This window comes from Micromesistius poutassou (genome assembly GCF_964030765.1).
Source record: "Micromesistius poutassou genome assembly, chromosome: 5".
Lineage (NCBI taxonomy): Eukaryota > Metazoa > Chordata > Actinopteri > Gadiformes > Gadidae > Micromesistius > Micromesistius poutassou.
Window position 1 is genome coordinate 6,871,055 of NC_140275.1, and position 13,621 is coordinate 6,884,675.

General features: G+C 43.6%; 1 protein-coding gene across 1 annotated transcript; it reads right to left on the bottom strand.

Annotated features, from left to right (window-relative positions):
• Positions 1-1,153: 1,153 nt before the first annotated feature.
• Positions 1,154-11,903, bottom strand: p2rx7 (purinergic receptor P2X, ligand-gated ion channel, 7). The gene is made up of 13 exons (XM_084467667.1): positions 11,769-11,903; positions 10,970-11,117; positions 10,812-10,883; positions 10,646-10,718; positions 10,048-10,144; positions 9,625-9,705; positions 8,796-8,931; positions 7,971-8,107; positions 4,837-4,927; positions 4,647-4,712; positions 4,334-4,438; positions 4,133-4,240; positions 1,154-3,596 (listed from the first exon to the last, which is right to left on the bottom strand). The coding sequence occupies exons 1-13, from the start codon at positions 11,885-11,887 to the stop codon at positions 3,135-3,137; spliced, it is 1,695 nt and encodes a 564-aa protein (XP_084323793.1). The 5' UTR covers positions 11,888-11,903; the 3' UTR covers positions 1,154-3,134.
• Between the last annotated feature and the right edge of the window lie 1,718 nt (positions 11,904-13,621).

The following is a 13,621-nucleotide window of genomic DNA, read 5'->3' on the forward strand; positions in this document are numbered from 1 at the left end:
CATAAAGAATGTAAAAAAAAAAGCCACCATAATCTGATTCAACAACATTCCTTAAAAAAGATTGATGTCTATATAAAGAAGGTAGTAGATGCATTTAGGGGATCTACTTCAGTCAAATGGTGGTTCCCTCAGTTCCCTCACATTCATATCTCTTCACTTTAGACATTGACAACCTTTACAATAACATTGACTTCAATGTAGGTCTAAAACCCATTAATTAACGGGATCCCCACTGGCCATGATGATATGTATCTAGAAACTGATGGTGAGATGGCCGAGATCGTTGTGAAGAAGAAATGTTAATAGTATGTTTTACACTGAAATAAAATACAATCTTGTTAATTAAATCCTGTTTTTTTGTTTTTTTGTTTTTTTGTTTGAAAGGCTGAGGGTCTGATAAAACAAAATAGCAGAGAAAATGTACAAACCTTATTGCATTAACACATCCAAAAACATAATATAAAAAAATATCTATTACACACATTTGTAAACTAAAATACGTTTGGCTTGGAGACCTGATGATAGCATGATATATCCTCACTAAGTCACCTGACCCTCCATATGGTGTAGGGCTATGTATGTGTATGTATGTGTGTGTGTGTGTGTGTGTGTGTGTGTGTGTGTGTGTGTGTGTGTGTGTGTGTGTGTGTGTGTGTGTGTGAAAAGCGGTGCCTGGCAAGCACTCAGAAGAAAGTACTCTCACATACCCACGCCCCCCGCCCCAACACTGTTGTTTGGTGCCTACGTTATTCAGTACATAAACAAGAACGTTTTCTCAGTTTTTAGCAACCAAATCAAGTTTGTTCAATCAAAAATACAACTTTTAATTTAATATGTTTTGTGCACGTACCGTAATATTTTAGGAAAACCTTTCTAGTTTTCATCTTTTCCCAAGAGGCCCATTCTCTACAACAAAATTACCAAGGGTAGACAATACATATATAAATAACGGCATTAAAATACAATTAAAACAATTAAAACCGAGATTTAAAGATGTTTTAAGTAACAATATGTTTTAGACTCCACTTAGCAGATTCATTATGCCATTATAAATGTCAAATCAAATAAGCATAAAGAAAAAAAGTAAATTTACACAAAAGTAATTTTTGTAATTTTTGTAAAATGCCTTTATTTGGATCTTTGAGGTGTTTGGTAACATATATGATCATTCAAAAGACAGGGGGGGATATCTGTTTCCGTTACATGCTTTGCTTTGCCAAATTACTAAAAGGAAACTACATAGTCATCCTAATCGTTAAATCTTCTCACAGATGAAACTGTAAACAGACATATGAAGCTCACATGAAGTAAGAGATGGTAAATGGCCTTTCGGTTGTAGGGAGGACAGCGCTGACCAGATATAGTCGATGACACCCAGAACCATCTCCCAGCTAAAACTTGGAATGAATTGTGAATTTGGATGAATAACCAACCGTGTTCTGTTGTTACAAATACAAATAGCTAATGATGCAATGAGTCATGCCTGAACTGGGAAAATCATTTAGGTCATGCAATGTAGCACTTGATAATGCCCATACAGGCCACCTTTTTAAGCAGGTGGTCTAGGATCTCCTTTCAGAAAAACTTTAGCTACAAAGACTTTATTTCCCACATTCTGGTGAACTTTAGTGCATGTGAGTCAAAAACAAATGAGCTAACAACTTCTAAGTACAATAGTGGGCTTCTCTTTAATTTCGCACTAGTACTGTGGCTCTAGCAATTCCACTCTCTCCACCTTCCAAAAGAAAGAAGCGAGATCACAAAGTAACTGAGTTTACAGTGAACCACTTTCTCCTCCTATTCAAAGAACAGGACGAGAGCACATCACCCTATTTAGATGAATGACACTACCCATCAATAGTTGCAAAAGGCCTTTAACCGCAAACACTAAATAACATAGGTTAGGGTAACCATAACGATGCTCGCCCAATGAACACATTAGACAGTCTCAATAGTTTCCAACAATACAATTATTAGCTCAACATATGAGCTCATGACTTAAATGTTGGACAAAATGCATGAATTGTCAAAAAATATTGAGACTAGATGTGCTATTTTTGTCACAAATGTTTGAGGGAATTAGAAAAGAAACAGCCACTTTTATTATTGTTTGTTTTATGCTATTATTGTTTGTTTTAACTGGTGAAACAGGAAACCTGGTTGAATAAAGTAACATGCCAAATGATAAAACAACACACATGTGGACCGCTTATCTTCAAATCCTGCCCCGAACTGGAAAGTATTGCATTAACGATTGTATTCTACCTCAATGTAAGCTTTAGCGCAAGTTCTACCAGGAGGACTCAGACTCTGGCACGCTACTCTCATTGGTTAATTGCTTAACCAATCACCGGCCTGCACCCACAATTTAACAGCTGTCTAACACACCTCTTCCGTGCTCAGGTATCTCATTCGACGCACCTCCTTCCACCCCACCACCACCAGTTCTGCCCCAGTCTACAGCGCAGGGGAAGGCTCCGCCCCTGCCAGTCCTGGTAGGACACGTCGAGTCCACACGCCAACCAGGGTCCATGACGGGGCTTACGCCAAAGACTCTCCATGCAAGTTTTATCATGTCGCTGTAATAAATCATTATTTTTATTTCTGGTTGAATGAGTCTTTATGGGAGAACTAAGAGTGACCTAGTAGGATAATAACAGATTGTTGCCTTACAAATGAGGCGCCAAGTACAACCAGTCTTCTACTGGTAGAATTTGGAGCTGCCCTGTACAACCAGTCTTCTATTGATGGAAACTGGATGCTGCCCAGTACAACCACAGGCTTTACCTGGTGGACACTGGGAGCTGCCCAGTACAACCACAGACTTTAACTGGTTGACACTGGGAGCTGCCCAGTGCCCAGTCTGTCTTTACAATTCAGCATCTTTAAAACTGAGGCAAATTCAATTGAAAAGATTTGATTGTTTCTATTAAATCCCTTCATAATCCATAGCGTTAGTGTTGTTAGTGCGTCACAAATCACTGCTGCTGTTCAGCGGGCCGAGGTGGGCTAGCCTTTAGCAGTTAATCAGGGTTATCTGAGCCTGAAGCCGGTTAAACAGAGTCAACAGGGTTATCTGAGCCTGAAGCCGGTTAAACAGGTCATGCAATGTAAACAGGTTAAACAGGTCTGGGTTATCTGGGCCTGAAGCCCTGGTAGTCTCCATCCAGGCTGGGGAACTCCTCCCTGATCTTGTCCACACAGCAGCGGGGGACGACCGGGTGGCTGTCGGCCGGCGGGACCCCAACCCTCCAGGCAATGTACTGCTCATAACCACAGTGGCGCAGGGCGTCGGTGGAGGCCGGGTCACCTAGAGGGTCCCGGTACCGCAGCAGAGCCTCCAGCAGGGGGCGGCTCAGCACCAGGGGATGAAACAGAGGAGAGGAGGTGATGCATGGACCCCTGGACCTCCGGCAGCACAGCTCCTCCTGGCGGAGGGGGGTGGAACTGCAGCCACCGCACAAGCACCAGACTGGCCCGCCAGGCCCGGGCTGGGGACAGGGTTTGGAGCCGTGGCCGTTGGCAGGGGTGGATTTGGGGGTGCTGCCTTGCTGTTGCAGCTCCAGCATAGCTCTGAGGTGACTCGCGTTGTTCTCCTGTGAGATAAGCGGACATGTTTTGTCATGAAGCCCACATACATTGACTAGTACGTACCATAGACTGGTCTGACCTAAATGGTGTCATTATAGTTCAGAATCTGAATCTGAATTCACTTGATTGCCAAGTAAGTTTTACAATTTTTCTTGGTATTAGGTGCGAAAAATAACGAAACATAAATATTTAAAAGTGAAAATAGAAACATTTACAATAAAAACAATACATGTAAAAAATGTACGGAAAATGTAAATTATAAAGAAAAAAAAGTCTAATTTTAGAATTAAATTAAGATTAACCGTTCTGCATGAATGTGTAAAATGACCGTGGCACATGCAAATATTCATTGTTGTTATTGTGTTTAACAATATTTGCAATGTGCAGAAGAGATTTGAGATTCAACGGTTTATTTCTCACCTGCTGCCATTTGACATGTTTAATGTGCTGTGAAATGAGTGACTGAAACAACGATAACATACAACACTATATGAGGTGTTGGAGTACTAGTTTCAGGTTTCTATGGTAACAGAGGTCTAACCTTGCGTGGGAGCACAGACATAGGCTTGACGTTCTGCAGACTCTTCTTCAGCGACCTCCGGACGAGGCGAAGGTGGTCCTCGTCCACGAACGACACAGAGAGGATGCACTGGAACCAGGACCCAGGACATGCTCACACAGCCGCACCACAACAACAGAGAACCCCCTTATAGACGTCACAATCTTCCACTGGGGGGGTTACCTGCTGTTTATCTTGGACCGATTCCACCTTGCGCTCTGAGTAGTTCTGTCGGGCCTCCATTTTGTAACAGCTGGTCCCGATCAGCCAGTCGATGAAGATGGTCGTCTGATAAGGGAATGGAAGCGCTCTGAAGTACAAGAGCCACTGTTTCACATGTGTATGTGGATGAGATGTTTTTTATTATGCTTTTTAAAGCCACCAACTTGGGAACAATGACAACAAGGCTAGCTTGTACTGCTATAAAGGCTAGCTGGTTCAATACAGAGAAACCTCTGTCATTGTGATTTGATCATGACCTCAAGCTGTTACTTACCAGGGCGTAGTAAGACAGCGTCGATCCAATGTAGATCACTAGCTGAATGAAACTGAATTTCCCTGCCTTAACAAAAAAAACAACTGTGACATATCGACCCATATTTAAAATTAATATTTCACTAATGAAGTTCATTCCATTACGATTATGGCATTGGAGAACCAGATGATACAGGAGGAAATCATCCAACCTTTCCAAACACCATGACATCAAAGCGGATTCCAAACGCTTTGTACAGCGTGCGCATCTCTACTCCGTTCTCGCTGTAGTACCGCGCAAACCTGCGTGAGACAGCGCCAATGTAAGACTTTGTTAGCATAGACACAGTGCTAGCCTAGCATGAAACTGTGATGAACTAGCATGAGACTGTGTTAGCCTAACGTAAGACAGTGTTAGCCTAGCATGACACTGGGGTAGCCTAGCGTGAGACGATGTTAACCTAGCATGAGAAAATGTAAGCCTAGCGTGAGACCGAGCTAATGTGAGACTGCAAGCCTAGCAAGAGACTGTTAGGCCAGGCCAGTTCCATTTCTCCATTCTCCATTTCTCTTCCTTAACAAGAACACTTGCTTTGAGTGCCCTTAGCTGCAAGTCAGCTCCCGAGCTGGCTAGCGTTCAAGGGTTGATTTTAAGGGAAAAACAGCACTCCCCCTTGCTCCCTTAAGTATTGGGACAACTTACCCCTTCGTGGGAATGCGCAAAATCTAGGTTAAGTCAAATCTAGGGGAAGGGGGAGAATTGGGACAGGGCCGTAGTCTAGGGCTCCGATCGAATAGTCTAAAATATGTGGTCCTATTTACATTCGTAACCCCTTTTCCTTGAGCTTGATGTAAAATGTCATGAGGTCAAGGAAAGATGTGAAGGAGAAGGAGAAACGACTTAGGAAAGGACAACCGTGATGCAAAAAAAATCCAACTGCATTTACAGTTGGCCGTAATTATGCAACGTTGTATGTTTTGGACGTGGGTCAGCCGTGGTGAAACTACGATCCTCTGAAGATGGACTACTAAAAGCTCATCGTAGATACTTTGCCACTTGCGTTCTGACAGTGTTGTTTCATGCAGGCTATATAAACATTGACAACCTTGTAATAAACAAGGTCGGAATTTTAATAATAAAGGAATATAGGCTAGCAGTCACAAAAGTTAAACAAAATGTCCCATAGAGAATCCACTTATATTTATCGACATGAATTCCTTGATTGTATGAAAATAATTGTCTGCCATTTTGATCGTTTGTTTGCATGAATGGAATGAATGGTAGGTTGATTTAATGTTGCTGCTGCTTGGAATTGTGGAATTATCTCCTTTCCTCTGGTAAAGGATTGTCCGGTGGACCTTTTGCTGAAGGAGCATAGAAGCACCTTTCCTTAGCATTTATAGAATTCAAACAGCTCTTAGCATGGCTGCCCCTTGAATCCTTCTCGTCAATTCACTCAGTAAGGAACTTAAATAGTCCAGTCATTTTAAGGCAAAATGGGGGTCAACCTAGAACAAATTGCAACAGAAGCAAACTCAACTGATTCTGTATCCTCAATATGTCCTGAGTAAAGAATCCCATTAGGGGAAAGTTTTGAAAAAGACCCAAATATATCCTATTCATACTCCTATTCATTCGTTTTCTCACGTGAATAGGGTACAATTTTGAACATTTGCATAAATACCACAACAGATCTAAATATTGGGTTAGCCAGGTGAAAATGTCTTGACATCTTACAGTAAAAGACTATAAAGGCAAACAAATGTCACCATAAGGTGCAGAGATTCAGTCATTCATTCAAGGTCCACTCAACTTTCAAACATCAATCACCAGTGTTGGGCAAGTTACTTTAAATTAGTAACTTAGTTACAGTTACCCTACTCTCAAGGTAACTAGTTACTAGGGAAAGTAACTTTGCCACTCCTCTCTGGCTTGCTTACATGTAAGTCCCACCCTACCACAAGCGCAATGCGCCACCTAGTGTGAATGCAAATGAATGAAATATTCCCATTGTTTCCAACCCTCAAAACTGTAAAATTTGATGATTGTCCGCGCCCGAGGAGGCCTGATCGGATGGACGATGACTCTCTCCGCGCCCGCAGATGCCTGATCGGCTGACTCTCTCCGCGCCTGTAGATGCGTGATCGGCTGGATGCTGACCCTCTCCGCGCCCGTAGATGCCTGAACGGGTGAACGCTGACCCTCTCCGCTCTCGCGGACGCCTTATTGGTTGGACGCTTGATCGTTGGATCGTTTGTACACACACTTCACTCTCTCCGCCTTATTGGCTTATTGTTTGGACGCTCTCCGACGCTCCGTGGTCGCGATAGACCTTAATGGACATTATTCTGAATGTGAACTTTTGTGTTAAGGGATAAGGGGAAAAGTTGTGTAATATCGTGAATTATGAAAACCTTAATTTTGAAGTTTATCAGATAAATATATGAAACTTCTCCATGACTCTCTGCCTGCCTTTGCTGCCATTTGAACACATAACAACGTGAAGTAACGAATAACGAGCCTGTTTCAATCGAAGTAATGATAAACACGTTACTGATTTTGACAAAGTAATTAGTTACAGTGCTCGTTACCGCAAAAGTAACGTAGTTACTGTAACGCGTTACTTAATAACGCATTAGTCCCAACACTGTCTGTCACTAAGCTGTCAGAAAGGTTGTTTGATCCAGCCACTTTTTATTTTATCTACCTTTTGTCTTCTGCATTCTCCTTACCCTTGTCTCCTGTTCTTCCCTCAGACTCATCCCCCAAAAACAGCCTCACGTACCTATAGCCCCAAACCCAGTCTCTGCAATAATAATTAATAAAGGCTGGTTTAAAGTACTTCTTCCTGCCTCTATGTATTAATACTCATGGGTAGCCTAAATGGGTTCCATTTAAACCGTAACATTAAGTCTTGTACTGTAAGATGTCAACAAGACATTTTCACCTGGCCAAATGTTTAGATCAGTTTTTATGCAAATTAGCACATACGTAATTAGATTATGCACCGTTTGCCCATGTTAACAAACAATTAAAAAAAACTTTTTTGTTTGTCTTGATGGAAGTAATCAACTCAGTAATTTTCATAGTGATATCTAAAAGTAAACATTCTCGTGAGAAAAAGAAATGAGCGAAGAATGAATAGGCATATGAATAGGATATATTTGGGTCTTTTTCAAATCTTTCCCCTAATGGGATTTTTCAGGACTTTTTTTTTTTCCTTACTCAGGACATATTGAGGATACAAAATCAGTTAAGTTTGCTTATGTTGCAATTTGTTTGACTTTTTTTTCATAAAATGACTGGACTATAAGCAAAGCTTTGGAATAGCTCTGCAGCTCCCACCTGAAGTTTAGGCCGGGGTAGAGGGTTCGGTTGCTCTCTTTCTCATCAAGCCGTCTGAAGGAGTACTTGGGAAGGCAGCGCTCCATGAGGCGGTCCAGGTTACAGTCCCAGTTGATCTGGATGCCAATCACGCCCCCCTGTGGTGGGAAGGTGGACAACACAAGCACCCCTCCTTTAAAATCACACCAGAAATCTCAGATGTGTTTACATATGTGCACCAGTGACGGACTGGACGGTCTGGCATTTGGGCAGATGCCAGAAGGGCCGCGGCTTCTCGTGGGCCGTTTGGCCTCTCGTGGGCCGTTCGGGCCGGCCAATCACGGAGCGGCACACTTGTTGGGATCGCGCGGCCCCACCGTCGCGACGGCGGCCCTGCATTATCTACCCCCCCCCCCCCCCCCCCCGTCAACAATCGTGTCTCCCCCCCCCCCGTCAACAATTGTGTCCAACCTCGCGATCGCGACCAACCCCCCCCCCCCCCCCACCCCGTCAACAATTACACCCGCAGCCGGTTATAATGCGCAAATGCCCGGGCCGTTTTTTCCTCCCAGTCACTGCTGTGCACTAAACATGCTGCAATTAAAATACTAATTAACAGTTTATCATTGTCACCTATGTAAACTTGTACATTTACATAGCTGACCCACCTCCACGACCAGACGTACCTCTACGACCAGACGTACCTCCACGGCCAGACCCACCCCACGATTAGACCAAAGCCATTGTCAGATCCAGCTCCACCATCAGATTCACTTCCAGAACCAGGTCTACCTCCACGGCCAGAGTCATCTCCTCCCCCAGACCCAAATCCACCATCAAACCCACCTCCACAGCTAGCACTGCAAAGTCCTCCCGGGCCTGGTGAACGATGTCGCCCAGACGGAAGATGGGACACAGGGAGTCATTCCCCCTGTCGCAGCCTCTCAGATAGGTGTCATTCATCTGGGGGAGAATGTTCCTCCTGGAAGACAATCTTAGTTTAGCCTAGTTTAGCTTACTTTCGCTGTACTTAACCTAGTTTCACTTACTTTAGCCTAGTATAATTTATTTAGCCTAACTCAGCCTAGTTTAGCTTTCTTTAGTCTAATTACGCCAAGTTTAAAATTAACCTAGATTATTGTTGTTAGAGATTGTTGCCTTGTGAAGCAAGCCTAAATCGTACAAGTTCATCTCCGGTTTGGCCTCAAGGTTTAAGTCCGGAACCAGCCTTATATTAGCTGATATGTTCAAAACCACATTTGCAGCATATCATGCTGTTTTGGATTTAGAATATTGTTTGGAATAATTATAGTATAGTTTATATGAACAAACCTTTTTTTACTACACAGAGTAGTTACCTTGACATAGGTTTTTAAAAGACCTATGTCAATAGGTCTTTGAAAACAACATCAATCTTGTAGCATTTTGGTGGAACATTGCTCATTTTATTGGATGGTAATTGAATGGTAATTTCCTCATGTATTTTCATGAAAGCACTGCTGTCCACGCCACAAAGCGGCCAACTGCTCATTAGCTTTGCACTGCTGGTTCTGAGGGGAGCCAGTGCCCACTGAACAACAACAACCTTGGACAGAGGGTCACATTCTGTTGTACTGTGGACTTCCAGCTCTGCTAGCCAGTCACCGCAGTGTGGAGGAAGAGACATTGGTCATACCTGACGTAGTTGAAGGCAGGGAAGCGGATGTTGTTCTTGATGAGGACGGTGAAGTTCTCTGCTGCCGCCAGGAGAGCTGGCCTGAGGACAGGAAGTAGAGAACACGGGGGGAGGAAATTAGGTGAGGGAAGGGAGGGGAGATAGAGGTGAGGGGAGGTGAGGGGAGGAGAGGTGGAGAAAGGTGAGGTGGATTGAGTCAAGGTGAGGGGTATGTATGTATGTTAGGTGAGCTGTAGGGAGGAGAGCTGAGGTGAGGCAGTTGGAGGGGAGTGAGGGTGATAGGGATGTGATGGGCAAGGCGGGGGAGGTGACGTAAGGGGAGATGTAGTGAGGTTAGTTTAGTGAGGGAGTTTGGATGAGGGGATGGGAGGCTAGTGAGGGAGGGAGGTGATGGAGGGAGGAGAGGGGGGATGATGTCTCTACCTGGGAGGTTTGCTCCTGGTCTCGACAGGACACCATGCTGATACCTCACAGGTCTTCCTCCTCACGTCAAACTTCACGCAGGCGCCCGTCTGCACACCTGCAATACAAAAACAACTGGTGGTGAGGCCAGGTGGAGGGGGGAGAGGGGAGACTGAGGGGAATAGCGAGGATAAGATGAGGAGAGAGGAGGAGAGAGGAGGAGAATAGAGAGGATAAGAGGAGAGAGGAGGAGAGGAGAATAAAGAGGATAAGACGAGGAGAGGAGGAGAATAGAGGATAAGATGAGGAGAGAGGAGGAGAATAGAGAGGATAAGATGAGGAGAGAGGAGGAGAATAGAGAGGATAAGATGAGAAGAGAAGAGGAGACTAGAGAGGATAAGATGAGGAGAGAGGAGAGGAGAGGAGAATAGAGAGGATAAGAGAGAGGAGGCGTGAGAAGGACACAGAGGAGGAGTTGTAGTGACCGAAAAGCCTGCAGAGAAGGAGAAGTGAGAGAAGGAGAGTAAGAGAAGTGATCGGAGGAGAGAAGGAGAAGTGAGGGGAAGAGAAAAGGAGAAGTGAGGGGAGGATAGAAGGAGGAGTGAGGGAAGCAGAGTACCGTGGCTATGCTGGTCCCAGGCTCCTTTGGAACAATCTTTATCTGTCCGGCAAACCTTGTCCTCCCTAGGAACCTACATCATAATAAGTTACATTAGAACTGGATATACAAGACTGATATACTATATTATATTATAATATGATATGATATGAACAATTCAGAGCACCTCGGCACATTTTCCTTGCTTCTGGTTCTTTGTAATTATCACATTCGTCACCACAAAGAACGAATTCTTTTCCTAAAGAGAAATAAAAATTATTATAATTTCTTAACGTTTTAAACTCCTTTTAAAGTCCAGTGGTTGGGTCCAGGACAAGGCCCCACCTGAGCTGGACCGCTGTAGTCCACCACGTCCCAGACTACATCCCCCAGCCCGGGCACCTGGGTCAGCGCCACCCCCTTCAGCTTGGCCGTCACGGAGCTCACCACAGGGTCCAGCTCCTGGTACTGCTTGTTCCACAGCATCATGATGCTAGAACACACACAAACACACGTACACACACATCAAAAGTTGTGTGTTTTGCTAAATGACATTCTCTCGTGTGTTGTTTATTATAAATTTTGTATTTCACGTTTTTATTCTTTTTGCTACCTGGACGTGCTCTTAACCTTTAGTCTGCATGTCACTGCAGCTGATGTACCAACTGAAGTTCGTTTGACTATGTAAAGAAAAGGAGTGGATATAGGCTACATTTCCCATTTGTTTAAAGAAGCCTTTTCTCTCGTCTTTGTGAGGTTCATTGGTTTTGTCTGGGAACAACTTCATGTCTTTATTGTGTGGGCAATTAAACCTGATAAATCTAACTATATCTATCTCAATCACAATAAATAGTAAGTCAACCAATACAGTAGTTAGCGACATTTGTTGCTGGTTCTGTGCTGGACAGAAATGATTCAATAAATGCTGTATACATTTTTTACAAAAATAAAAAAAGTTATGTTACGGAATGTGTCGATATTTGGTATTTTAAAGTTATAACTACCGAATGTCAACACATTCCGTAGCACAAAAAGGACAATGCTAGAAGCATGTGGCGGAGAAGTGGCATTGCTGGAGAGTGGCTGCGGGGGCGTTCCGTTATACATATTATTATATATTATTTATATCTCTGACTTTACTCACCAAATGAACATTAAGATCACCACGTTCAGCGTCCATTTCAGCGAGCCGAGTCTCACGCTGTTTATTCGGACCAGTTTGTTTGTCTCGTACTGACACAGAGTGAGAAGTCTGCAAGACATTGGGCTGCAGCTGGGATCTCTGACTCACTGTCCGCTTCTTCCTGGTGAGGGTCACATGGTTACTCTCTACAGCTGCATGCACCCCTGTAGCTGGGCTCTTGGTATCAGAGCTGCCAACTCTCACGGTTTCACCGACGGTAGAGTAAGACAGCGGGAGAAACTACCTCGAGCCCCCCGCCCCCGCCCCCCTTTGTTTTTGAAGACACAACATTAGGTTTTTCAATCAGATTGCTAGTCAAACTGGAAATGTCTCAGTTTTTCCCCAGTTTTGATCTCGGACGTCTGGTCACTTTATATCATATATCAGAATATTTTATTACTGTTAAGCCCACTGTGAATGTTAAAACACGCCGAACAATGTGTCCTGTATCATAGCTACATGACATTTGCAGCAAAAAAAACCCTGCGTGAAAATCAGTTTGGTATTCAGTGAGGTATGATTAATTAAAAGCGCACCAGCCAAACGGATTACACTAGAGTAGAGCGGTCGACCGGTCCAAGACGGAGGCGGCTCGTCAGCGCCAGTAGGCAGTCGCGGTCGATGCGGCGTCTACTCTTTATTATGTCTATGTGTGGTATCGGTTAACATTCTTTTTTTCATTTTGTAATTCAACCGAAGATAATGCGAAATCCAAGATCGCACCGTTAGCGCAAAATGCTTAATTTTGAGTCGTTGATAACGGAAAACAAAACACCAAAAGGGGAATTGAACATATTTCTGAAGCAAATGCGATAGATTTATACCCGAGTCTCGGGTAGACGTTATACCCTCCTTATTAAGGATCTTAACTAATTAGAAGCTATACATGTCCACTGTTCATTATTTTCAGATTTGGTAGCCTATAATGCAGAAAAAATAATCCCCAGATCGTCATCGCTGGTCTCCCTGGGAGGTCAACTTGTTGCATCGGCTTCTTCTTATTGCAATGAGCCTGTTTGCTGCTCTGCCTGAGGGCCCCTTGATTCTTGCATAATCCACGATATGCCCTCAGGTTTCACAGACTTGTTGTGCTGTTTGTTGACAATGATTTCCTTGATCTGAAGAACTAGTTTCATGCTGGCTCGTTTCCCAGAAAACTGTGGCTTCCTTCAGTGGAGGGGGCGTAAAAACGAAAGAACGGTTTATAATAAAGGGAAACCAGATATATATACAATATGTGAACTTTTAAAAAGTTTAAAAAGCTCAGTTTACAGTTTGATTTAAAGCAGTGTGCAGTGTGCATTTCCACACTGCTTCTGAGACTGTCTATCCTGATGCCTAACATTTTTGACCAGTCTGCTTGATTTTGCACTTTCCCAGGTGAGTGTATGGTAGAAAATAATGAAGTTTTAAAAGGATATCTCTGCCATATGCTTGGAATAATAGTAGAAAATAACCGGGTCAACAGGGTGGGGAGGGCCCTCTCCCTTTGTCATTCATAACACCTCAGAGGGTCCTGGGCTGACCGGTGACCACCAGACAGACATTCCTCTAGTCAATGATATCAGCCTATTTCTCAGTTCACTAGAATATAAGTATAAGTAAGATTAACTTTAAGTATAAAGCATACAATAATATAAGATAAGTATTGTTACAGTGAAGCCAAATGTTGGCAAACACTTGATGTTACCTGGCTCTCCTTGATCAACAAATGTCTCTCATTCACGTGTTACAAAATAAGGAAGCCCCACCTCATTTGCGTTTCACTGGCCTCTGAAAGAGACTGGCTCACGTCTGAGTGAGAAGAGACGCCC

Coding starts and splice junctions, on each gene's coding strand:
- p2rx7 (XM_084467667.1), bottom strand. CDS start 11,887: ATGTCTTGCAGACTTCTCACTCTGTGTCAGTACGAGACAAACAAACTG. Junction 10,719..10,811: donor AGCAAGGAAAATGTGCCGAG/GTGCTCTGAATT, acceptor ATTATGATGTAG/GTTCCTAGGGAGGACAAGGT. Junction 8,108..8,795: donor TTGCAGTGCTAGCTGTGGAG/GTGGGTTTGATG, acceptor TTCCCACCACAG/GGGGGCGTGATTGGCATCCA.